Source organism: Manis javanica, chromosome 11 (genome assembly GCF_040802235.1).
Source record: "Manis javanica isolate MJ-LG chromosome 11, MJ_LKY, whole genome shotgun sequence".
NCBI classification, from domain to species: Eukaryota; Metazoa; Chordata; class Mammalia; order Pholidota; family Manidae; genus Manis; species Manis javanica.
The window spans coordinates 96,893,825-96,919,732 of NC_133166.1; the positions used below are offsets into that span (position 1 = coordinate 96,893,825).

The 25,908-nt window shown below is 43.5% G+C and overlaps 1 protein-coding gene across 2 annotated transcripts in view; it reads right to left on the reverse strand.

The window, feature by feature from the left end:
• Positions 1–16,119: 16,119 nt before the first annotated feature.
• Positions 16,120–25,908, reverse strand: part of INTS7 (integrator complex subunit 7) — an 84,957-nt gene continuing 75,168 nt past the window's right edge. The window contains exons 18-21 of one of the 2 annotated variants that reach the window (XR_012122863.1): positions 24,388–24,486; positions 22,968–23,153; positions 17,678–19,824; positions 16,224–16,933 (exon numbers count right to left, since the gene is read on the reverse strand). Coding sequence is in view for 1 of the 2 variants with exons in the window: in XM_037015274.2 (XP_036871169.1) it covers positions 19,543–19,824; positions 22,968–23,153; positions 24,388–24,486 (567 nt within the window). In the remaining variant the exon portion in view is untranslated. Of the gene's footprint in view, positions 19,825–22,967; positions 23,154–24,387; positions 24,487–25,908 lie in introns of both variants that reach the window. The other variant, XM_037015274.2, reaches the window with a different exon arrangement.

A 25,908-nucleotide genomic window follows, 5' to 3' on the forward strand; every position in this document is an offset into this window, starting at 1 on the left:
CCAGGCCCTGAGCTCAGCCTGGGTATTCAGAGCACTTGCCTGTGTCTCCAGCAGTGAAAGCGAGCAAGCACTGAGGAGCTGAATGGCTCTTCTGTCCCTTTGTCATTTACTAACACTGTGCTGTTTACCAGGCTGCAGTACTAGCCCATCTTCTTGCTCTGAACATGACCCAATGGGCCTTCTTACTGCCTCGATTGTGATCAGCAAGGCCCCCCTTTGTAGGGCCTCTAACCTTCCTGACACCATTCTCATGGGTTTGTGTTTCTCTACGTGTCACCATCTCTGGGTCTGTGAGCTGATTATTATCACATGATCATCATCCTGTCATCACCCTGATTATCATCTGATCATCACCAAGGTATTTCCTTCCTTGTACCAGTTCTCTTTGGGATACCAGTTGAGTGTTATCAGAAACTGGCTGCAGTGGCCATAACATTAAAGAAAATAGGTAAAGGTGAATTGGGGGAACATTCCGGAGACATCAGGCATACAGCTGCTATTTTGTCTGCCCAGTACCTCTTTCCCATCTTCTGCAGACAGAACTTCCTCTGTTAGGGGAATTTTCCTTTCTTCCTCCCTATGGTTCTGGGCTGCTGAACAAAGTACCCTCGCCTGTTTCTCTAGGGCCACAGAGGTGGACATGTGACCCTGGCTTAACCATGATAATAGCCCACTCACCTGGTCACAGGCATTGCTCTGGGGAGTCACTCAACGACCAAGCCAAACAAAGAAACAAATCAGAGATTTTTCTAAATAGAGCTGATGGAGAATATTATCTTTACTTTCTAGTCAAGCTGCTATATATATAACCGTGACGTGAGAGTGGCCACATGAGACTGCTGGGAGGGAAGCTGCCAACCAGAGATGAGGCTGTGAGAGACAGAGACGGAATCAAGGGAAGAGTATGCTTTCGTGGTGGAAGACGATAAAAGGGTAAGATCTAACGTGTCAAGCTCTGTCTGGCTGTCCTGGCATTATCCAGCAACTGCTCTTTTGATTCTTTGACCTACCCAAGATTTTCCCCCAAAAGCCTCTTTTTTACTTAAGCCAGCTGGTTTTAGAATTTCTGTCACCTGCACCCCAGAGTCCTGATGAACAGAGCCCTCTGACAGCGTTCCTCTCTCCCATATCCTCCTGTGACTTCAAAAACGTGAAGCTCTGGGTGTGCAAGAACTGAGTGTGTTTCCATCCTTCCTCAGTCAGAGTGCCGGGGTGCTCGACAGTCCCCACGGTTACGCTGGGAACCCCACTTCCTGGCGCCCCTCCCGTCTGACCGTGGTGAGAGCTGGCCAAAAGAGCGTGTGCACGACATGTGGGACGAAGCAGGGAGGCAGTGGCCATCATGCTCCAAAGGCCATGGTGGCTGGAGCTGGTGAGGGTGGCACTGAGATGTGGCCAAGGCCCTGTGTGTCCCCACTCTCCCCTGCTCCGCCGTGACTCCTGGCCCTGCTGACAAGCGACCCCACGCCCACCCTCAGGTGATCTGCTGCAAACCTACAGAGCCAACATCCTTCTGAAGATTCTACAGCAGCCTTGGGCCCCATCCTGGCATCCAGAGCTGCCTCGCTTTCTGTGTTTTTCTCACCTGCACCAGGGCTGGGGAGTGATGCCCCCGTGATCCTTCTACAACCCCTTTCAATATTTACTTCCTTGGCAACTCCCACAATTGTATAAGATCTAATTCTTACAATAAATTCCTTGCTTCACAATACTGCAGTGGTTCTGCTTCCGCAGGTTAACTCTGACTAGCACAGGAGGTATTGGGCGGTTTGCACAAAGAAGTGTTCTGCTTCCTTCCTTTGCTTTGTGCCCAGTCAGCCCCCGCGTCTCCACAGCTGTCCTCTGCTCTGGCCACTGCCTCTCCTCCTTTTCACATCTCCTCCACGTTCGTGGCAGGAGCTCATCCTATTCCTCCCACCTTACTGTTGTGCTGTTTGCTGCCTCAAGCTACTCTTTTCCCTGACCTCTGCCTGATTCACACAATTTCCAACTGTCCACTCCAATCACAGGCCGTGTCTGGCAAGCAGTTTGGAAATAGAGCACAGGCTGGCATCCAGCTACAGCAAATGCCGGGACATCCTACCCAGAGCCTCCCATTCCTGATTCCCACTTAGGAAATGTTACTAAAGCAGGACATCAATACCCTCAAAGAGACCGTGATTGGCACTGTGTGTTGCCTACAGTAGATCCCCAAATAAATATATTTTTAAATAAATTAAATGGTAAAAAACTATCTGAGTTGAAAATTACCAAGGAATATTTTTCAAATTGACATGGTATGCTATTGGCCCACTGAATGCTGTCTTGAAACAATGGTTTGCATGTTTCACTTGGTTTGAAAGTTCTACCTGGATGGGCTCAAGGTCTCTTCCAGCTCTGTAATAGTAGCTCAAAGGCCAAAGCGCCTAATCTCAGCCTAGCTGAAAATGACTCCATGTGTGACCTTGGTTAAATCAGCTGGCCTCTTGAGGCTTTGGCTAATCTACCTGGATCAGTCAAGTAAACAGAGAAAGATTTCAAAATCATGGGATCTCAGGCCGAGAAGCAACCTTAGGGGTTTTCCTTAATTCCAGTGGCTGACCCTTGCTGATCTCCATCCAATCCCTCTGGCTTCCTTTGACCCTTTCCTCAACTAAGGCCCTGCGTCTGTTCCACTGCTCCATCACTGCAAGTAGAGGCTGGGGATGGTGCTTCAGGCCTCGGCCAGGATTCTGTCTGAGAGTTGGAACAAGCATCTGACAGCAGAATTTTCTTCATATAGGATTAGGCACCCTAAATTTTAAGAAGGACACTGTTGCCCAGTTTGACATGAGACACGAACAGCAGGTGAGAACCAGGAGAACTTGGAAGATGCAAGAGGAAGAAACCTTATTACAAAGTAGCTACCAGTGCTGGGCATCTAGAATGTGCTATTCTTTATACCTGCGTTAACATTTAATCTTCACAACTCTATGAGGTAGGCTGTGCTATCCTGGGGTAGCCAGTGAGAGAACTGAGGTCCAGCAGTCTCAATTAATGTGCCTTGAGGTGCACAGACTTGGGAGCTCAGATACTCTGGGGTGGCCCCAACCTCTGTTCTATACCTGTCTCTCAGTCTCACTTGATTAAAGGTCTTGTCCAGTTTTCTGGTAAGAAGGGAATTGGAAGCCAACACATCATATCATTATATAAAATGTCTCATCATATCAGTAGTTGGTTGGGTAGTTTATGATGAAACACTGCAACTCTCTTTCAGTTATGCAGATTTATTCATTTTCCCCTCTTCCTTTTCTTGTCTACATTAATTCCCCGGTCATCTAACTCCTCTGGGTATTTGGGCCAGGTGGATTCTGTCAGACCATTAACATCAAGATTGGAAATTCTGACCAGGTGAGGATATATATACTAGGTGGGTAGTGGCCTTTACCTGAGGTTAGTTTGATGAGGTTTATTTGGTCCTGCTACATGATGCACTTGTCCCACATCTGTCCTCAGAACTCCTGGAGTGCCATTGGCAGGCCAGCACAGCCCTGACTGCAGCACCGAGAGGAAGATGATTCGCCCTGTTAAGTGGCAAAGCTACCAGAGGTCAAGTTCCCTGATTTCTACTTGCTTGTTTCAACATTATATGGAGGATGCATTTTTACCTATGCCGAGTGCTGATTTCAAGAGCACTTGGGGTTGGGAAGCTTTAACTACCCCGTCCTAATCTCAATCAGCACCCTCCTTCACACATTCATATCCTTTATCATGAACAGCTGATATTCTCCTGGTTCAGGTAAATTCCTGTGCAAGCTCAGGAAGCCAGGCTCCCGTGCCCAGGCCCTCCCTGCCAAACAAGTGCACTCAGTCCTTCCCATGTAGAAATTCTGGAGCTACTAGCACACACCCCTGTCCTTTCCAGGAGACCCTCAGCTCTTTCTCAAGGGCAGGAAAGAGATCTCCCCTCTTTCTATGATGCCCCAAAAGTATAGTGAGGGCTCTGCATAGAGTAGATTTACAATGAACATTTGTTCCCGGACCTGCAGCTGGAGTGGTCAGCTACACTCAAGTCCCTTTTAATTAAGGACGTTGTGTCTGTTTGGAAATTGGTATTCCTTGCATATCATCTCTAACAGAGGCCAGGAGTTAAAAGATAAGATGGATTTTCATTCTAATGGCTCATGTCACTTTACTGCTACTATACCATCAATTCCCATCCTAGACTGTGGATTCGTTGAGAAAAGCAACCGTGTATCAGCACATAGTTGCTACTCCGTGTTTGCTGAGTGAATGATTTAGAATCTGGATACATGATCCTCATAGTACCTAATGTAAGGATAGCACACCTTACTTGAGAAAATGATCTAGAAGTCAGGCTGTACTATCACTTACCAGTGAGAGACTACGTGATGGTCAGAGAGAGGTACACCAAATGAATCTACAACACAATGTAAAATATGAAGGCTATCACTGGTCACCGCCATGCCTTCTGCTTTATGCATTTTAGTGACTTAAAGACACACTTATGAGAAAGGACAGTACACATGTCAGAAGTGCTGTAGCCACGTCATCTACATAGTCGCTCCTCTCTGAGTACACTTCAACATCCCCCAGCCCCTTCCAACACACGCCTTCACCTCACCCCTCAGCAGTTCCAAGCAGCCATGGTTATGCTGTGCCCTGCCCAGATTCTCTTCTACACACACACACACACACACACACACACACACACACACACACACACACACTGATGGAATCAGAAAACTTGCTGGTTCTCAGGAATAAATATATGGAATCTGGAAAATAATTAACTATTTCTCCCAGTTGTTCTCTGCCCCTCTGTCATATCATCACAGTTTACATTTTATTTCATATTTTAGTCAATTCTAGAAGCCCATGGAGGGCAAGGGTGTGCCTTATTATTCACCTTTGCATTTCCCATGGGCCTACCCAATCCCTGACCCTCCTCAGGTAGTCAATGAACGTGCATACAGTTGAATTAAATTTGATTATATTGACAAAAAAAGGTAAATTTGTGGTAAACAAGATGAAAATCATACTCACATCTAATCTATTCTTCTTTGTATTCAGATATTATGTTATGATTTAGGAAACAGGTAGCCATTAAATAAATACATGTGCTTTAAAAAAAATAAAAGGAGAGAAATTCCTGTGGAAGATTTGAGTGCCCTTTCTCTGCCTTCAGCCTCCCCACTGCCTCATGTGTCACCCCCCACACTGGACACACCATTAGGAGAGAGCATATTCATGGAATGGTCCCCGAGCGGACTCTCTCCAGGGCACCCGCTGACATTCAGAGCTTTAGAACCGATTCTCTGGACATGGAGAGGCTTAGGGAAGAGTCAGGAGGGAGCAGCAATTAGGAACCCAGACAGAAGGTGTGAGTGGGCAGGATGATTGGCTCGGAAAGCCGTTTGGTGACTATTTATGGGTGAGTAGCCTCCTGTCTAAAAGGCTTGTCAGTTCACTGCACCAGCCACCTAAAAATGTTCGTACAGGATTGGGTGGTGGTCTTAGTGAGATGGGGGATGATTCAGAGCCACCACGGCAGCCCCAGAGGCCTGGAGCATGTGCAGGGAGGTCACTCTGTCCTCCACGTCAGGTGCCCTGGGGCCAGTGCACTCAGGTCTGGTCCTTTCCTCTCCAGACCTGGCACCAGGAGACAGCTGTGTGGATGTCAGTGTGGATGCGGATGAAGATCTTGAACATTAAGATGCCTTTCCTACTGGAATAATTGCAGAAAGTTGAACAAAGGAGAAGAGGATGGATGCAGAGAGCTTAAATTTTTTTTTTTTGTAAACCTGCATCTACTATTCATACAATATACAGTAAAGAACTACTGTATACTATGTAAATGGTCCTTGCTCTTCAGGGGTCTTCTATTCATGTTGCAGAGTTTTAGTGGTAAGCACATAGATTCTTAAATTCTTTTTCTATGCTTGTAAAATAGCTTGGAAAGTTAGCAGCTGAGGTCAATTTTTTTTCCTAGTGCAGGCCTATTTTTTAAAAATTTATATTACTTTCTTTCAGTAATACATGTAACATTTAGAAAAAAACACTGATATTTTGATAGACCTCCTGACGTACTTATGAACATATACATGAAAATACAGCTTTGAAAACATGACATCAGCAGCTGCTCACCTCTCCAGCATGCCCGTACTCCCTGAGTGTGTACTTTTGCCTCGTTAAACTACTCTTTGCTTGTAAAAAAAAAAATCAGATCATAGCCTTTTTTCTTTTTTTACTTAAGAAGATATTGGGATCATATGTCCATGGCAATCAACAGATATACATCACCATCGGCCCTAACAGTTAATATAGTTTTCTAGCCTATGGAATTAGTCCACTTTGGTCAATTTCCTGTTGTGAAAACTCTGTTGTTTCCAATTTTTGCCTTAATAAACCACTTTTGACAAATGTCCTCTTATTGCATCTCTGCTCTCTTGTCTGATCATTGTCTTAGGAACTTCTTGGAATTGTAGTCTTTACTTGATTTTGTGACATCTAGACAAGTTGTACTGATTTATACCCTGCCACCCAGCAGCAGTGGTATCAGTTTTCTAAACATAATTTAAAACTTGTTGCAATTACATATTAAATACAAAACAATATTTCTAACATGTGAGAGACACGACTAATAAGACATCTGTGAATCTACCGCCTGGCTTAAGAGCTAAGACACACAGCCCCCACCCTCCAGTCCTAGCCCCGCCCTCCTCAGAAGACTGCCTCCTGAATTGAGGCTCTATCAGTCCTTTGTCTTTCTCTTTACCACTCATGCTCTCACCCCTTAACAATACATGACTTAGTTTTGCATGCTTTTCCTTTATATAAATGAAACTATACATATGTATTCTTTTATAACTTGCTTTAAAACAAATTTGTCAGTGAAGTATGTCATGCATATAAAAAAAGTGCATGTATCTTAAGGGTTCAGCTTGATGAATTTTCTCAGAGTAAACCCACCCCTAAATCAAGACACACAATATTGTTAATACCCAAGAAACCCTCCTCAGTCCCCACCCTGTTACTATGTCCCTCCAAAGAATCAGTATTTTCACTTTGGATGACTTTTTCATAGATACAGTGCATCTGGGTGGTTTTCCCACGTTGCTGACCAGAGGTAGCAATGGCGAGGTCAAGGTGTAGCCCAGATATTTTTGCTATGCAGATTTTTAGGAGCAAAAGTGATACAATTTCCATTATCTGGAGACCTGTGTTCCTTATACAGAGAATGAAAAGTGAACCAGGCTGTGTTAAGGCCTATTCTTTGCATCTTAATGCAAGCGATGCTGAAGTAACAGTCATTTCTCCCCAGAACCCAGCAAACTGGCTCACTACAACAGCCATTTCACGAAAGCAGAAACACCTGAGGGACAAAACTGGCCTGTCAACGATGACCAAATGAACTCTCAGCAATGGCCTGGCATGGGCTCCCCTCCCACGGGGGTTGTTGATTGCTCAGGCTTTTACAACTCTCAAGCCCTGTTCCAAGGAGCCTTTGTGGTTTAAATCAATGTGCTTCTGGGAATAAGTGCCCTTATTATTCCTAGTTCACAGTATTTGCCGTGCTCTTATACCACTGTGACATAATACCCTTTGTGCCGCTGTACAGTAACAGGCCTTTCAGGAATCTCTAGGAGCTTTCTAATTAGGACCCACAACCACACAGCAGATGGAGAAACTGAAGCCCAGGGACAGGAATGACAAAGCTTCACCTTGGTTACAAAGGAGCCCAGCCCAGGTCCAACCCCTACTCAAAGCAGCAGGGGCTGGGCTACAGCACTCGCCTAGGCTCTGGGACTAGGAGGCTGAGTGTGAGGCAGAGAGAGCTGGGCCCTTTGCAGCACTGCCTGCAGTCACCTAGGCAGCTGAGATATTGAGTTGAGGGCTGGGCTGGGCAATGGCTCTTGAGTTTACAATCAGTTCTTAGTAGCTAGGCCCCAAGGACCAGAAATTGTAGTAAAGCTAGGTCATTTGAAACTGAATTCTGCATTAAGTAATTAAACTTGATTGACTGCTTACTATAGGCAAGGCACCAGGAATGCAAAGATGAACACCCAGCCCCCCTTGATGCTCACAGCCTAGATTGAGGAGGAGATGAACGCAGATGCAGGGAGTTATAAGAAGCTGAGTGCTTTAACAGAGAGCAGACCAGAGGTAGGGTAGCACCCAGCTCTGTGGGGCTTTCAGGAAGATGAGTACGTTCCACCTGGGGGCCTCTTCAGAGGTAGACTGAGCTTGCAGAGAGCCATGGGGAGGAGGGCATTGCAGGCCGAGGCCAAGTGTATCTGGAGGGCGAGATGCACTGGGTTCAGGCAACGATAAGAACACCATGTCTTAAGCGGCCACAGTTAGTCCCCTGCTCTTTCTCTCTTTCTATGGCCAAAACTATCCCTTTCCATTCTCAGTATCTTATTCTGTATGTTAAAAAGACTGAATGGTTTGTTTGTTTTTTTTGTCTTTGTATTGTTGCTTTAACCCTCCCCTTCTCCTCAGGGCTCTGTGGCTGCCTCCGACTAGGGAAGGAAGGAGCATGTCCTGGGAGCACCCACAGAAAAGCACACAGGACAACATTTCCCTGTGCTATACGGGCATGAGGGCAGCTCAGGGGAACGTGGGGCAGGAACTTAGCTGGGAAGTCTTCTTTTACCATCTGTACAGCAGAAATCATGGCCTTGGATGTCTCCCGAGGGCACCTGTCACAGGTCCAGCCATCCAGGAGGTCCTACGGCCCGAAGTTCACAGCATAGAAGCTGTAGAGGAAAGCAGATGAGGTGGGCGTGCAGGGGGAGCACGCGCTGGCCAGCCCTCTAACAGGTGATCCACATAGGCGAGAAGGCATCAGATTTGCAGCTGGCTATGGAGTCAGGCCAGGTTGGAGCAGTGAGAAACCAAAGACCAGCCCTGGCGTCCCCTCCTTGTCTTTCTCTTCCTTGGTGTCTTGGATTGCCCACTCCGCCTTCCACAGGGGCTTCAGGCAGCGCTTTCTACACCTGCTCAGTCACTGAGAGTAGCGACACAGAGTACTTGACAGTTCCCCTCCTTCTGCACAGCTTCAGCACCTCAGCTAGCCCTTGGCGCTGTGGACAAACACCAATCCAGCTTCCCGAGGGCAGGGGCTTGACCCGCTGCAGTACCTTGCATATACGAGGACCTTGATCAGCCCATGAAGAAGAAAGGCAGGGAGACAGAAGGAGATGGAGGACAGACAGGGACGAACCTGGCTGGAAACAGTGAAACCTAAAGCTCCCAGAGCAACAACATATTCTAAGCGAAGATGGTCCCCGAAGGGGAGATGACGCTAAGGAAGGGACCGCTGGACGGTCTTTTTTTACTTCCTTGTGAGTTCTAGGCATGGGTCCACTCCTTCCTGCCTCAGACCTCAGACCAGAGCCTGCTCTGCACTCTCGGCCCCCTCAGCAGCTGCAAGCCCAGGGCTTTGCTTCTGCCTTTACAGGGCTCAGAGCTCAGAAATACCAGAAAGCCTGCTCTGCACCCTGGTCTTCAAGGCAAACACTGGGTCAGCTGGCACATGAGTCAGGACTGCTCCATGCAGGATGTGAACCAGGGCTGGAGGCCGGAGAAATCAGAGGCTGGGGGGTGGCGGGGCATGTGGACAGTGGAGGAGCCATTTGCTCTCCTCAGCATAACACGGTAACATCAGCCACCACATGTCCACCTTTATGCCAACCCCCAGTGCCTCGCAGTCCAACTGCTTCCCACAAGGTTGAAGGGGACACGGGTCATCCTGACTATGTGCCTCGTGGGAGGCCTCAGAACGTGGGCAGGTGGACAGGTTTCTCAGTGACAGAGAGAAGGGGATTCAGGTGGAGGGTAAATATGAACAAAGTCATGAGGGTGGGCACAGGCAAACAGCTCCTGGGCTGCTCGGGAAGCTGGCTTGCCACAGACAGGCATGCACGGAGGTGTGGCAAGGCAAGGCCTTGTGGTGGAGGGTCTTAGGTGACCTACTGAGGAATTAGGGCTGCCTCAGGAACCCAGTGGAGTAAAAGTTATGGACCAGATGAGTGAAATGGAAAGTAAGGCTCACTCCGCAGCTGGAGACGAGCAGCGAGGGAAACGGGAGGTTAAAGTCATATTGCAGGAAGATGCAGCGAGGCTGTGAACTGGGTGGTGGTAGTGGAGAGGGGAGGGAATGGTGCAGGATGGCCCCCTTCTCCAGAAGTGGGACAGCTCCTCTCCCTGCTGACACATATCTCACATAAACACCCCAGACACACTCTGGAGGTGAGAGAAAACGTAACCTCTTCATCCGGCTCTTCTCAGCTGTCAAGCCCACACCCCCTCCTCCTGTTCCCTGGATCCCACTCCAGGCAGTGGCCGGAGGCATTTGCTCTGAGGACAGAGTCACATGGGGGTTATTTATATCTGCAGCTGCACTGCCGGGGCCCTCTGTTTGCAGGGCACGTGCCGGGTGGGGAGCAGGGCTATCGTCTCCCAGGCAGAGCCCTCAACTGGGGCATCTGTTACCAGCCCGAGGTCCTGCTGATGGAATGGGGCCATGACGCCATATAGTCCACCCTGCCTCCAGAGAGGCTGTTGGCAAATGCACCTCTGTAGTTGGACAGAACAGCTCACAGTCCAGATGCCTCCTTCCTTCAGTATTTAAATATTTTCACAGTTCACTAAGTTTCTTCCTTTGCCCAACCTGAACTTCGGACTGCAGCTGTAAGCCTTCTTGCTTCATGTCCTGAGTTTGGGAGAGATGGCAAACTCCACAAAACCTTGTCAGGAGGGGAAGAGTTCTCACTGGTCAGCCAGGAAGTGTCCACTGAGTCATGGAGCTTATATCTAATAGATTTGATGGCAAGAACAACTTTGGATATAAGCCCATTTATTTTGCACTTGCTAAATAACAGAAAGGATAAGGAGCTTGGGGCGATTCATTGTACTGGTGACACTTCTTTTTCCTTCCCCCAGGGCTGCTCAAGGCTTATGCTGAAGCCTGATGGATGTAAATAGTCTCCTTCCAAGAGAAAAGGATAAAATCCCTCTTGAGCGGAAGAAATTGTCCCTTTAGGTCCTGAGATGGCCTGGAACATCTCATCCTTAAGGCAGAGATTATCTGAAATACCACTGTTTTCATAAGGCTGAGGTTTCTTTCCCTGCTGTTCTTTGGGCAGCTAGGCCATGCTGGCCACTTCCACCAGGAAGGCGACCAACGCTTGGTGGACCCCTGTCAGGCAGCAAGCTCCCTGGTGCATGTGTACCTCGAACCTTCATAACTCTGCAGCAGAGCAGTTATCAATCCCCCTGCACAGAGGAAGAAGCCAAGGCCCTCAGAGATGTTATGAGAGGAAACAGTGACTCAGAAAACAGCTAGGGGCTGCTGCAGGGCAGGAACAGTGGAGGAGCTGTTTGTTCCCATTAACTTTAGCCACCATTTGTCCACATTTATGCCTGGATTTGATACTGGTGACAGAGGGGTACAAATTATCGTGTCTGGTTGCAGGAATCCAGGCAAGGGTGTTCCTGCTGGGTCTGGAGGGACAGATGGGTGTTTTAATGACACATAGTTGAGGTCAAGGGAAGCTGCATTCTGATTACAGCTATTTCCCTATAACCAAGGTTTTGGGGAGTTTTCCGTCTTTCTCAAACACAGAATTGAAGCAAGAGGTTTAGATTATGGATGTAGAGAAAATGGAAGTTCCGTGGCCAGGATTCTTACCTGACCCTGGTCTGCCTCCCGACTGCTCACACACAATGCTCACATGCGCAGGCTTGCACATGTGTCAGCAGTACGTTAGTGACTCTATATAAAGGGCTCCGCCCAGTGCTCTGGGGCTGCAGAGCTGCAGAGGGGGGAGAGGCCCGGAGGCAGAGACCAGCTTGCTGCATGCAGACTTGCCTTGAGGTGGATGGTATTCTAGCGCTTGACCTGCTATCTCAAAAAAAAAAAAAAAAAAGGTGGGTATAAACCCTTTTACCCCAAGAATGTTCCACTGTCATTTCAGTCTCACCGAATCCAGAGTCAACATGGCCAGGGCTGAAGCCCTCAGGTGAGATGAAGGATATGTAAGGATATAAGGAAAAAGTGAGCTATGATGACGGTTAGATACCGAAGAGCAGACACTCAGGCTGACAAGAGGTTTTCTGAATGGCCACATAGGAAACAGCAGCAAGTATAGCCTGGACAGTCCTGTGCAGACCCATTCTTTCCCCTTCACTGATAAGCACTGAGGAATCTCAGGGGCACCCAGCATCATGAAGGCCAGGGTGGGCTTCTCACAGCCTTCCCTCCCCAGAGTCTGTGTAAGCACAGAACTGGTGTGGCTGTGAGCCCTAGGAACTTTTCCATCATTATAGTTCCAGTTCCTGGTACTGTCTGTATTCATTAAACATTTGGTGAATGAATAAAAGGTCACTTGTTAAAAATTGTGTCTTTGCTGGCTGTGCCTTTGGCAGAGATCTGGGAAATCTGTCCAAGTTCATAAACTCCTGCTCAGACCAGTATTGCTGACTGAGCTGCAGTGCCCTGGCATGTCAGCTGCAGCACCTTCAGTGCTTTTCAAGATGAAGGAAAAGTGCTTTCTCCTTCAGCTACTCCTGGTCAGCCACTTGGCAGTGGGGGGCAGGGGAAAGCAGTGCTTGGGACAGACATTGGCCTCCTGTGTCAAGGGCCCTCAAGGAGAGAGTCCAGATGAGCCACTCCCAGAGAAAGACCATTCTAGCCAGAGTTAATACGCTTTGATCATCCCTGGGGACACTATAACCGCTAAGTAGGATAGATCTGATGTTGCTTAAGTGATTCCGTGATTACAGTAATGTCTCCCTAATGCCCTGATACCTTGAAATGTGACATTGAAGGGTTTGTGCCACCCAACAGCCTGGCTGGAAGCAGCAGTAGTTATGCAACATGAGACAATACTTAATTCTTTTTGAGTGTGAGCCCCTATCTCCTTGAAGCTAAATATTGACTTTATACTTGACGGGTGTATCTTTTTTCCAAATGCTCTTTTGCTCACCTCTGGCTTCCAATTAGTAGGTATGCAGTTGTCTCTGATTATGTCAAGAAGAGGCTCTCTGAGAAGGGACACTTGTATTCCAAGTGCTGCAAATTCTAAACACCTAAGAGCCTGTCTTGTTACACGCAAGGGGAGATACCATTAGAATTTCACTAATGGTGTCCTTTCTGCTGTCAACAGCTTTTACAAAGCCCTCTGCAGTCTAAAAGCAGAGGTCTTTTTCTATCAAATGAGACCACACGTTGCCTGACGGCTGTCCCGATCAGCTTCCTTTTTTATTTCCCACCCCGAGTGCAGGGCCTCACACTGAGTTGGGCTCACACCTGGAGAGTCTCTTTCCTCACTTGCATTTCTAGTGTAGGCTTTTCGTGTACTTCTCATACCGGACTTCAGAGCTGACCCTGCTAATCACGACACCTGCCTTTGCTGGTGGGCGGGATGAGGAAGGGAAAGCAAGGTGGGGGACAGGAGGGTCCATAACTCGCCATCACTGTGCTCATCTCCTCAGGCGGGGATGACACACAAACAAGCATCATTAGCTTCACTGCTCCCAGTGGGGGGAGGCAACTCAAGGCAGCACAGCCTGTTTTCACCTGCGGTTTTGGGAAACAGAACTAGACACTGATATTTCTCATAATTCCTCAGCCTGATTCCATTTCTATTGTTTGTCCTAGTATTCTATTTTAAACATTTTTTATTCATAGCTAAAAAAAGCTTCATCAAAATCCACAACCACATCTCCCAAGAAAACCAAATGATGCAATAGAGAGTATTTCTTCTTTGCAATCTGATTTTTTTTTTTTGAGAGGGCATCTCTCATATTTTTTGATCAAATGGTTGTTAACAACAATAAAATTCTGTATAGGGGACTCAATGCATAATCATTAATCAACCCCAAGCCTAATTCTCAACAGTCTCCAATCTTCTGAAGCATAACTAACAAGTTCTTACATGGTGAACAAATTCTTACATAGTGAATAAGTTCTTACATGGTGAACAGTACAAGGGCAGTCATCACAGAAACTTTCGGTTTTGATCACGCATTATGAACTATAAACAATCAGGTCAAATATGAATATTTGTTTGATTTTTATACTTGATTTATATGTGAATCCCACATTTCTCCCTTTATTATTATTATTTTTATTTTTAATAAAATGCTGAAGTGGTAGGTAGATGCAAGATAAAGGTAGAAAACATAGTCTAGTGCTGTACGAGGGCAAATGTAGATGATCAGGTCTGTGCCTATAGACTAAGTATTAATCCAGGCTAGACAAGGGCAACAAAACATCCACGGATGCAGAAGATTTCTCTCAAAACAGGGGGGGTGAGGTTCTAAGCCTCACCTCTGTTGATCCCCAATTTCTCACCTGATGGCCCTCCTGCGACTGTGCCTGTCTTAGGTTGTTCCTCCCTTGAGGAATCTTACCCGTCTCTGGCTAACCAGTCATCTTCCGGGGCCATACAGGGAGATGTAAAGTTGGTAAGTGAGAGAGAAGCCATATTGTTTGCAAAGGTTAGCTTTTTACTTCTTTGCAGATTTATGCCCTGTGGCCTTTATGCCCAGCATTTGTCTTGAGGTATCTTTACCACTTGGAGGAATTATGATACTCGGTAATTTCGTTATGAGGCACGAATTCTACTTAAGGGCTGTAATTAGGAAGGAAGAAGAAGAGCTATAGAGGGAGCAGGCGGAAGGAAACATGGGAAGAGTTTGCAATCTGATTTTAATTTGACTTTTTAGGATACTAGGTAGATGTTCGTTTTCCTGCTTGACGTAATTTATTTGGTATCTTACCTCTATAATTTTATTTAGAAAATTATCTGCAAACAATATCTGCAAACAATAAAAATATATTTAATCTCAGTTTGCCAGCTAGGTATCACTAGCTAAAAGCTAGACCTGTAGACATGACCTATGAGGAAGACTATTTCCAAACTCATTTCAAGTGTTAATCTTTAACCAGATCTAATAATAAAGAGGACAATTATTGCACAACAAACTTGACTGTGCAGGAGAGACTCATTCTCGGAGAGATTAGCAAGTATGCAGGAGGATAAGGGGATAGAGTGAAAAATGTTTTGTAATTAAGATGTGAAAAAAGTAAATTTACAATATTTAGCATTCTTCATTAGAATGTGGATATCAATGGCTCAAGGTCTTGGGTATGTTAAGGAGAAAAACATGATTTGCTCTGCTTAAATTCCAATTCCAATTAAAAATCAAATTGTTCATAGAATGCTTATTTTAGACTGGGAGATACCACAGGATAATGGACTAGCTCCAGTCAAGCCAATAAATACACAGCCCATGGTGTTAAAGGTCTTTGTGCTTTGGGGCAAGAAATAGAAAGGAAGGCAGTAACCTCCTGAAACGCTATTGCTAGGAAATTCAAGCCAATTCACCATACTTTTGGACAACTCAGTACATCTCATCACACTTTTAATGTTTTAAAGGCTAAATCCAAGAGTGTATTATAGAAAGAACAGGACTGGGTGTTTGGTTGACTGACACCAAGTATTCTATTACCAGACGCAAAGCAAATGCTCCAAATACCTTCCTTGTTATCTATACACTGTTCAATGTGAAACCTTTGGTGAGTCAAAGAATTCCATGTAGACCCCTCATCTAAAACCTACTAAGGATTACATAGGTCCAAGGAAACAGTGGATCTCATTTCTTCACTTCTCACTCTTGTGCTGTCCAATTCTATAGGCAGTGGCCACATGAGGCTATTTAACTCATTCAAAAGTAAGACTCACACAATTTTTAGATACTCCGTATTTTAGATACTCAATAGCTGTGTATGTGGCTAATGGCTGTACTGGGTAGCAGACCTAGAATGCATCCATCATCACAGAAAGTTCTACTGGACAGCAGAGTATATCTACTGGATATACTCTACATACTGAGTGGCAGGATCGCCTTATTCTCTACATTGTTGGCAGATGCCAGCATGGAAAGACCAAGTGACCTGTCCAAGGATCCATGGCAAGTGAGCCTCATAAATAGAACTTAAACTGACATCTTTGGTACCCTAGACTGAAGATCTTGCTTGGTTGCTTTATTCTTTCCTGAACTACGTCTTCATGTGAAAAGGGACCTAAAACCTCCAATTACAAATTACCCACCACCTTGGCTGGTTTGAGCTAGAACGAATCACAAGATCTCTCAGTCTAAGCTGGACTACAATAGTACTTCAATTTCTAAATAGTCAATATACTTTGTCATCACGATTAAAGGCAATCAGGAGCTTTAGAAAGTACTTTCATAATTTTCTTTATTTGTCTTTAAATATTTTAATGAAATAAGATTTACAGCACTGTAGTAGACAGAAAGTCCATTTTATTTAGGTTGACATTAAGTTACTTTGTTATTATTCAATGCACCCAAATTGAATATGAGGGAAGATACCTTAAATGTGTGTTTAGTAGCAGAAAAAAGGTAACTTTTATTTCAAATAAATAAAAACTGACTAAAAATTGACCTAACACTGTGAAATACAATACTAGAGAGCCGAAAAATAATAATTGTAATAATAATGATAGCAAACACTTATGTATCTGCTTACCATGTGCTGGGCTCCTTGTAAGTACTCTACATACAGATCATCCTTGACTTGATAATGCACTGATGTCCTGATACACCCATTAAGTTGAAAATATTATACAATGAAAATGCATTTAATAGATCTAGACTACCTTAACATTGCTCAGAACACTTATATTAGCCTACATTACAGTTGGGCAAAATCACAGAACAGAAAGCTTATTTTATAGTAAAATGTTGAGTATCTCATGTAATTGAATACTTACTGAAAGTGAAAAGCAGAATAGTGTGTGTCTACATAATGGTTGTCCGTGTATTGTTTATCCTCGTGACCACATGGCTGATAGGGAGCTGTGGCTCGCCGCCCTGCCCAGCATCATAAGAGAGACCTGGATCACATACGGCTAGCCTGGGAAATGATCAGAATTCAAAATTTGAAGTATGGTATCTAGAGTGTGAATCGCTTTCACACCACTGGAAAGTCGAAAAATCATTAGGTTGAACCATCCTAATTGAAGACTGTCTGTCACTTAATCCTCACAACTACCCCATGAAGCACTATTATGCTTCCTGGTTTTAGGAATAAGGAAACTGAGGCCCAGAGCGATTAAGCAGCTTGTCCTAGGTCACAAAGTTAGAGTGAGGAATTGGACCTGGACAGTGTGGCTTGAGGCTGTGCTTTTAGCCACAAGGTCACCACAAAATCACTACACACTGAGAAAAATTTGCCGTCTTCCTAAGATCAATCAGCCAGTGCCCTGTATTACTCATATATCTAAATTCAGGGAACATGCTCACTTCATAATCAGTATGTCTATCTTTTCTGCATCTTCCCTTGAGTATTTTTTTTCATTCATTAGTGTAGTGATGAAATTATAAAGTTTCCTCCCACCTCAAATAATTGTTTAACAGTCCAGGCCAAAAACTCAGCAGATATTACACCAAACATACAGCAGGGTTCCAATCTTGGATCTAATGGACAAACTGAAGTAAAACAGCCTTTTTTGCCTCAGAATTCTTACAACTACTGGATTTGTTTTTAGGCTCTACAGCACACAGTTTATAGCTATAGCTACTACTATAACTAAGTCTTTCTTTTAAGAACATGAAATCTGGGAAGGTGTCAAAGGGAACTGGTGAATTTGCAGCTTACCGTATTTGTTTTTCTGGAGAATTCTGCCTTGAAATAGTACCAGAAACCTGAAATGGACATGTAAAATTTTATTCTGAAAACAGCCACTAAATTAAAAAAAACTTTTTTTCTCCCAATTTAAGAAACTTTTTTTTTTGGTCTTTTATTCTTTCAGTCACCTGATAACAAAACTCAGTCTTATTACAGACAAGGAAACAGAAATTTACAGAGATGAAGTGACTTGCCCCAGCTCACGGAACAAATTCATCAGAGCCAAAGGCGGAACCCAGACTCTCTGATTCCACCTTTCCACACCTGGTAAAAGGGCAAGGGGTCCTGCCACACCACCTGGCAATTCTTCCTGAGGCTCATGCTCCCAGATGTTGCACCATGGTGCACATCGTGCTCTGGGGACAACTGGGCTGCATTTAAAGCGATGTCATCCATAGCAGACCTTGTATATTTACACAAGTTTTATGACAGTGTTCTGGTGGTTGGCAGTAGACTGTGTTGTGCTGGGACAAAAGCTCATGAAGTCAAGTGATCTTAGAGGGATGTGAGTTGCCAATCACTTCTCACCTTTAGAGGCCACATGATCAGAAAGAAACAACTCATTTTTTCCCTTACACTCTATCCCTTCTTTGAGCCAATGTCAACTTTAAAGAGAAAAAGGCAACACACAAACAAAAAAACTGAGAGATTTATTTAAAAAGGCAACTTCCCAGGAATGTGCCCTGTTTTATTGTACAGGAGCAGCTTCTAACCCCATGTCATCAGCATGGGCAACCATATGATCCCTGATGTTTAGAAATCATGATCCCAAAGCACTGAATGATCCCAAGTCAAGAAAGTACACTTATGTTATACCTAGTATACTGTGTTAAGACAAGAATGTATATTACTATTAATTTTATAACTGTTTTCAACCAGTATTGAAATAGAAAAAAGGGGTTTCTGCCTAACCAGAAAACTTCTATTCCCTGAGAATCCCAACTAACTGAGGTTGTGTGATAAAGAGAAAGTTTTTTCAAGGCAATCAAATCTAGCATGAACGTAACTTGTCAAGAAGAAATCAAGCAGAAAGAAAAGCTTTGCCCTTTAACTTAAAACACTAATAAGGTATTAAATGTGATTTTTTTTCACTCTTAGAAACAATATACAAGGTACACTACACATAATCACACACATATTAGAAAGAACAAATCACACATCTCCAGTCTTCCTTTGTAATTGTTAGCTGCTGTTTGGGTCAATTAAATACCAAAACAGTAAGACTGCTTTAGCACAGAAGAGAGAGGTAAGTATCTCTTGAAATATTAGGGCAGTATTAAAAAAACAGAGCAGAATATTTTAATTCTGCTAGACTTCATACTCTCATAATCCAGAAGACTGGCTATTTCAGGGGACACCCTCAAATCCATCTATGGGAGGACTTAGCTTCTATAACCACAGGTAAACTCCGCACCTACTGGTCAGAACCTCCCAACACCTGCTCAGAATCAGAGGTCTGTGCCGGGCAGCAGGTGATGTATTCTGGGAGAGAAGCAAGTCATATTTACAAATTCAGTGTTCCCCACCAGGACTTCTTGAAAGAAAAAGGAAAGGCTCCACAGCAGAAAAACCAATAAGACAATGAAAATATAAATATGAGATAAAAGACTTGGCCTAAGAAGAAACAAAGAAGAAGAATCTTTCTGGCTAGGAACCCAATTATTTCTCAAACTCAACTTGAAAAAAAAATTTTTTCCCCCAGAATATTACATTATACAGACCAATGAATAAATGGACTCCACATGATAACTTTCATGTCTCAATCCATATGCAAAAGCAAATTATTTTTGCCCATGTGATCAACCCTGCGCAGTCGTCGTGCACTCATCATGTGGCTAAAACCGTGAGTAGGCGTTTCGTTGCTGCTGTAAAGGCTGCTGGGCCTGCTGCTGCTGTAGGCGCATTTGCTGGGAATAAGGGTCTTCCAGGGATTTCACAAATATGGTAGTTCTGGGACCAGTCTTCCAGACGATACCATTGGCGTCTTTCACTGACGATTCCACTGTAATGTTGTGTGTTCCAAGAATGGCAAAGTTCAACAGGAATTGGGTGCTGAAGTAATCATTATGAGGTTCGACTCTCTGCTCCATCTCATTGGTCATATTGTCGAGTGGTATCTGGAACGAAACGATTGTTAACAATAGCTAACATTCACTGAGTGCTTACTGTGAGCTAGGCCCTGGACTACATGCTTATTTTAATCCTTGCAACAAGCAAGAAGTTTTAGGTACTGGTATGATCCTTGCTTTACAGATGAGGAGACTGAAGCAGGGAGATAAAGTAATTCCTCCAAGGTCACACAGCTAATGAGTGGTGGAGGTGGCTTCTGAACCTGGGCAGGCTAACTCCAGAGCCCACACTCCTGCTCACTAAGGAATACCACTTCTTCACTATGAGCAGAATGAGGTCCCAGAGCTTTTTTTGACTCTTTTGAAGAAAGACTCTTTCATGCTGGCCTTTCTTCCTTGTGAAGGAGGTTCTGGACATGCCACCCCACACAAATGTACGAAGGACTCTCTGACCTCCCCATTTTTACCTAAAACAGGCCATAAAATCTCCCATGAGAGAAGTGCCCTCTCTGTACCAAGAGGAGAACAACCTTATCACTAAAGACAGGGCTGATGTTGCAATGGACCTGTAGAAATTTACTTATAAAGTAATCCTTATCTCCTCCTAGCCTCCCCTGCTCCTATGTATCCCCCAGTCACTTCCCCACAGTTTATTGCCCCAGCAGTAAATTTATCTTAGTTCTTATTTCTTTACAAATTTGTTTCTTTGTCTTATTTTTTCACAGTTTCTCATTTCTTTGCCTGAAAGTTATATAAGCTTTCTGCACTGGTCACTTCTTTGGGTCTGCATTTTCCTGTGAAGACTCCCATGTACATGCAAAATTCTAATAATAAAACATGCATGCTTTTCTCCTGTTAATCTGCCTTAATGTCAGTTTAATCTTGGCTCAGCTGGAGACCCTAAAACAGTAAAAGAGGAATTTTCTTCCCTACACTTGCTTACCAGACCCACTTATAATTCCCACTGTTCTTTAGTCCGTGAAAAGATATTCTGAAGGGACAGGGTGTAACCGCCTATTTCAGAAAGTTTAAAATCTAAGAGAGTGAAAAAGAATGTGCCACTAAGGAAATATGTTAGGTTTTTTTCCTCCTAGCTAGTCTAGTTTTCTATTACTTATGCAATGCAGTGATTCCTCTCTCCTTTAATAAATTAACTTTAGAAGTTGTACATTGCTCGCTTATTAATCAATATCGTGCTCAGACTGACAAGATGACATACATACAGATTTATGGGTTCATTCATTTATTTAGCCAGACACTCATGCCTTTGTCCTCCAAAGAACAGAGTTACACCTGCTGGTTTCCCTCAGATGTACCCAAGATAAAGTGTGTCAGGGAAATGCATATAAAGGTCATTTTAATGAATACTGACTGGACTGATTGCTCTTTAATTAAATATGTGTCTCTGTTGTATAATTAATTATAAAAATGTGCCCAAAGCTTTGTGCCTCAATGACCAGTTATCTTGAGGTCAGTTTTCCAGAGACATTTATTTACCTATAATATTAGTGAAATGAGGTCATCAACCAATTCAAGATCTTAGAATTGTTTATAGGTTCTTTTTTGTTGTTTGTTTCCAGCTTCAACTTTTGAGGAGTTTTCATTTCTCTAAAGAATATGCCTACTAAACAAGAACTTCCTTAAAAGGACCAGAGATGGGCAGCCTGATTGCCTGGATGGATGTCTATTTTAAGCTGAAAACTCCCTGCATGCAAATTACAAAGCCATCAGATACTACACTGCTTATTATATTAGCTTTCTAACTCTAATCAAGGTCTCTCAAGAGGTAAGTCATCGAGCAGAAGACCAGCACTTTTTGTTTTGATTTTTCTTTTTCTTAACATTAGAAATCATTATATAGAAGGAACAAAGAGAATCATGGTTACTGTTCTTCAAGTTCAAGGTGGAGAGAGTTGCAGAAAGGGATAAGTTAACTATGCAAATTCTCATTATCATCTTCGGGAAAACAGATCACCCAAACATTAACAGTTGTACTCTAAATATAGTAAATGATTTTTTTCATCATTCACCAAATATTTCCTACATAAGGCTACATAAGGCACCATGCTTTGTGTCATAGAAGTCAAGAGAAAGGAACAGAAGAGAATGAGGGCTGCACTTTATCAGAGTGGGTAGAGAGCCAGAGAGAGAAAGTTCCTGAAGTAAGGAAAATAATGATGTTAGCTTAAACTAGACCTTCCCTTGGCCTTTTAGCCTAAAACCACCAAAGAGAATTAAAAAAAAGTTTTTTAATATCTTTACTGATTCTCCTTCTTTCCTTGCTATGGACCTCACTTGGGCACAACCCATTTGGGCATTTGAGCAACTCTGTTCATACAACTGTACACTTGCTCCCTTTATCCATTTACTAGGAAAAAACCACCAAGGAACTGGAAAGAGATGTCTAAAGAAAGAAAGGTACATTCTACATGTGGAACATTGGTATTTCAGGGAGCCAGCCTCAGACTCTTAGCTTTGGCTAACAAAGTAAGCATGATTTTGGTTAACCTGTCATGATTTCTCAAAGCAGCAAATTCTTAGGGTTATACACTTAAGGAAAGATTTTATCTGACCATTGTACATCAATGCTATAAATTCTTTTGGGGGACAATGCTAAAACTTACCTAAAATAGGGAAAAATGGATGTGAGCTTTTGGGGAATAGCAGGGTCAAGGAGACACTTAATCCCCTCTCCGATGATTCCTTCCACGTGGAGGGAACTTTCATTAGGTAACAGTACTGCTCTCCGGGGAGAAGGTGAATCCTACTGATTGGTAAGCTTTGGGATGGCATCCAGGCATGGGAAGCTGAGCACCTTCTCTTTCCCTTCTTTGGACATCAGGGTACAGCTCCCTGCCATCAGTCTTACCAGGGTGAGGCTCTTGTGTTTTGGCTGAGGTTGGCTGGGAAAATTCAATTCAGGGGTGCCAGGCACCTGAACTCGGGTTCCCCACAGCCCTAACAGTAATACCTCCTATTTTGGTCTCTGCCTGCCTGGATGCTTTGTCTACCAGCTGGCTCAGGCAGTAAGAGAAGTGCTGTTGATCAGGCCCCTCAAACCCAGTACTGCTTTTATCTTATGGCCCCATCTGATCCCTTGGGAGGTATAAATGCAACCTGCTTAACCATGAAAGCTTCTACTAATGAGCTGATAAAATCTGCATCGCAGCTCTGCCTCATTTCTAAATTACCTTGTAGTCTTGTCCGGATTTACTCTGTAGTGTGGAAGAAACATTCAAACAGACAGACTGAATTTTGCGAAAGAGTCCTGGTTTAGATCCATGCTGAACCACTCCCTCTACCTTCAGCGCCAGCTGCTGGTTATTCTGCACAGCGATGGGCTCTGCAGGGTTCCGGGGGGATGGTGACAGAGCAAGCTGGAACACCAACATTAAAATAAACGCTAACAACTAAGAACAAGCTTCCTTCCAACAAACATGTCTACGCTAATTGCTGGTTATCAGCTGAAATGTTATACACACACACCCCACTAATGACCTGACTCTGCCGAGACAATCAGACAGACATACCTTTAAAGTCAAGGGTTCCTTATCCCTAATGCTTCCTTTCTAACATCACTGTGTTTTACCCCCAAATCCCAGTTCTGTTAGAGAAGGGCACTTGGACAATGGACCTTTGCCGAGAAGGAAATGCACTACATAGATTTTCATGTCTAGCTGTTGTCTCTTTGATCTCAGGTAATTTTAGACAGACTAAATTCAAATGTTTATGAACTTAAAGTCAATTTCTACAAATGAATCAAATGAGATTTTAAGCTCTCTTTAGTTTTCTTTGAAAAATATATAAAAATCCCAAATGCACTTCAATTACAGAAGGCTCATATCTTGCTATGTGAAAAGATGGAAGAACTGGGATCTTTCTGATAATGTTGAGCCAATGAACTAATCAACCCTGGAGCTATCCCACCTTAGGACTTTCTACCTAGATAATCAGTTTTCCTTATTACTCAGGTCACTATGAAATGGAATGCTCTGTTATTTGCAATCAAAAGCATTCCAATGGGTGCAAAAGTGCACTTGAAGACATTTATTGACAAGGATAATCTGAGTTATCTCTTAAAAATGACAATTTCCCCCCTTTCCCAACAATTCAGTGAATCAAAAATAGATTTTGAATTGTGAGTGGTTTAACTATTTAAAAATACTAACTGTACTCATTTGCTAGCTCCCCAAAGCTTGTTATTTAAAGACAAAAGTGTTTTGGAGGTAGGTCTGGTTGTTTTATGAGGTCTGACTTATTCTATTTGGGCCTGGATAGGCTGATCAGACACGGAGTCAGCTTAAGACCCTTGTAGGCAACTATGATGAAAACATTCAATTTACTCTTGGAGACAAGGAACAGAGCCCCAGGTTCCGAACTGTCTGTCTCACTGCATTTGGCACTGACAGGTAAGAAGGGAAAGGACTTAACTCCCAAATCCCATTCCCTTCACCAAACTACTCAATTAAGGGGAGGAAAGGCTTATAACTAAAGGGCAGATGTTTTATCAAAACCGAAGTAAGACCCTGAGGCAGAGCTATTTCCCACCTAATCTTCAGAAGGTAATTGGGTTTTTAATCTCTATTAACCTCAGTATTCTTCCTATATTACCTTGATGCTTGTAGACTGTAGTTTCTGGAAAAAATATCTCTGAAATGAAAGAGGAACTTTCAGCAAAGAAATGATGGCATTGCAGAGGCATGCTGTATGCTGGGGGAAAAAAAAGAAACTAAATCAAATGAAAATAAACTTCCAAGTTTTATCAACAAATGGAAATTTCTGGAAGAAGTCAAGAAACTACAAATGCTCATATGATTATTACAAAAGTACACCAATCATGAAATAGGCATAAGACTGAGGAACTGTGTACATCTGCCAAATCACCCACGTCAAAGAATACAATTACTGGTTTTTACTTTAAAGTATATTCAGTAAAGAGCAAATAACAGAGAAAATCCACATGCCTTACAGCCAAGCAATATATACATTTTGAGCTTAGAGCTACTAGATATATTATTATGTAATTACTTTAGGTACCAAAATGCAGGGTAGCTATCATATTGGTAAGGTATGATCGAGAGTACACATAAAGAAGCCAGAGCATTATTATCGTCACCAGATCCCATGTGGAATCCTGACTTTGAGTTGCCTCATTTTTTAATCCCATCTCCACTTGGTGGCTTTCTGTGCTCACGGCCATGGGTTTCCAAAGAGTGAGCAATGGTGGACTTAACTGGAATTCAGATAAAGGATGACTGTATAGTACAGATCTATGGAATTCTAAAACTTTAATGAAATATCTTATTTAAAAAATCAATTTCACAAATTTAACTGAGTTCTCCAAATCCCAGGGTAACTGCAGAGGAACAGAACCACTGTGGTGAATCCTTTGTTTCTTAGTGAGAAAGAGGTCCAGAATTTAAGAGTTCAAAGATACTTTACTTACGTATTTTAAACCACTGATTGACATACAAAGAGCTACAGATATTTAATGTATACAACTTGATGAGTTTGGAGGTAAGTATTTACGCACGACACCATCAAAGATATTTTAAAAATCACTTAGTCTAATCCTCAATTTTGCAGATGATATAGGTCACCCAGACCAGTAATGGAACAAGCTGGGACTAGACCTAGGTTACCTGACTTAGTTCAGTGATTTTGTTCTATTTTATCACCAATGAACTGAAACTTAATAGAAAAAGAAAATTAGAACACCATCAGATCACATAACTCTGGATGACCCAGAACCAATTCTGCTTGTCTACCATCCCCTGTTCAGTCTACTCCCCACTCAGTGGCCCCCAAATCACCACAAGCTGAAAACCACTCCACTATATAGTATGCTGTCTGCTCTTTTAAGTTCCTGCTTCCAAGCAGGGTGCTACCTAGTTGCCTATACTGTAAACATTTTTTAAAATTTGGGCATTAAGGATAAAAGCCAGAAAAAATCCTCTACTCTTTGGGTTCAGATTGCTGAACACTATGTGCCCACAGACTCATAATACAAATGCCAGGTCTCTTATTTGAGATAACCGCAACACAGATTTAAAGACTTTGGGTCTATTTCTTCAGGTTTAATGGCTAAAACAGCACTATTCACCTTCCTGCAACAGAGAATCTGGGAAGTGT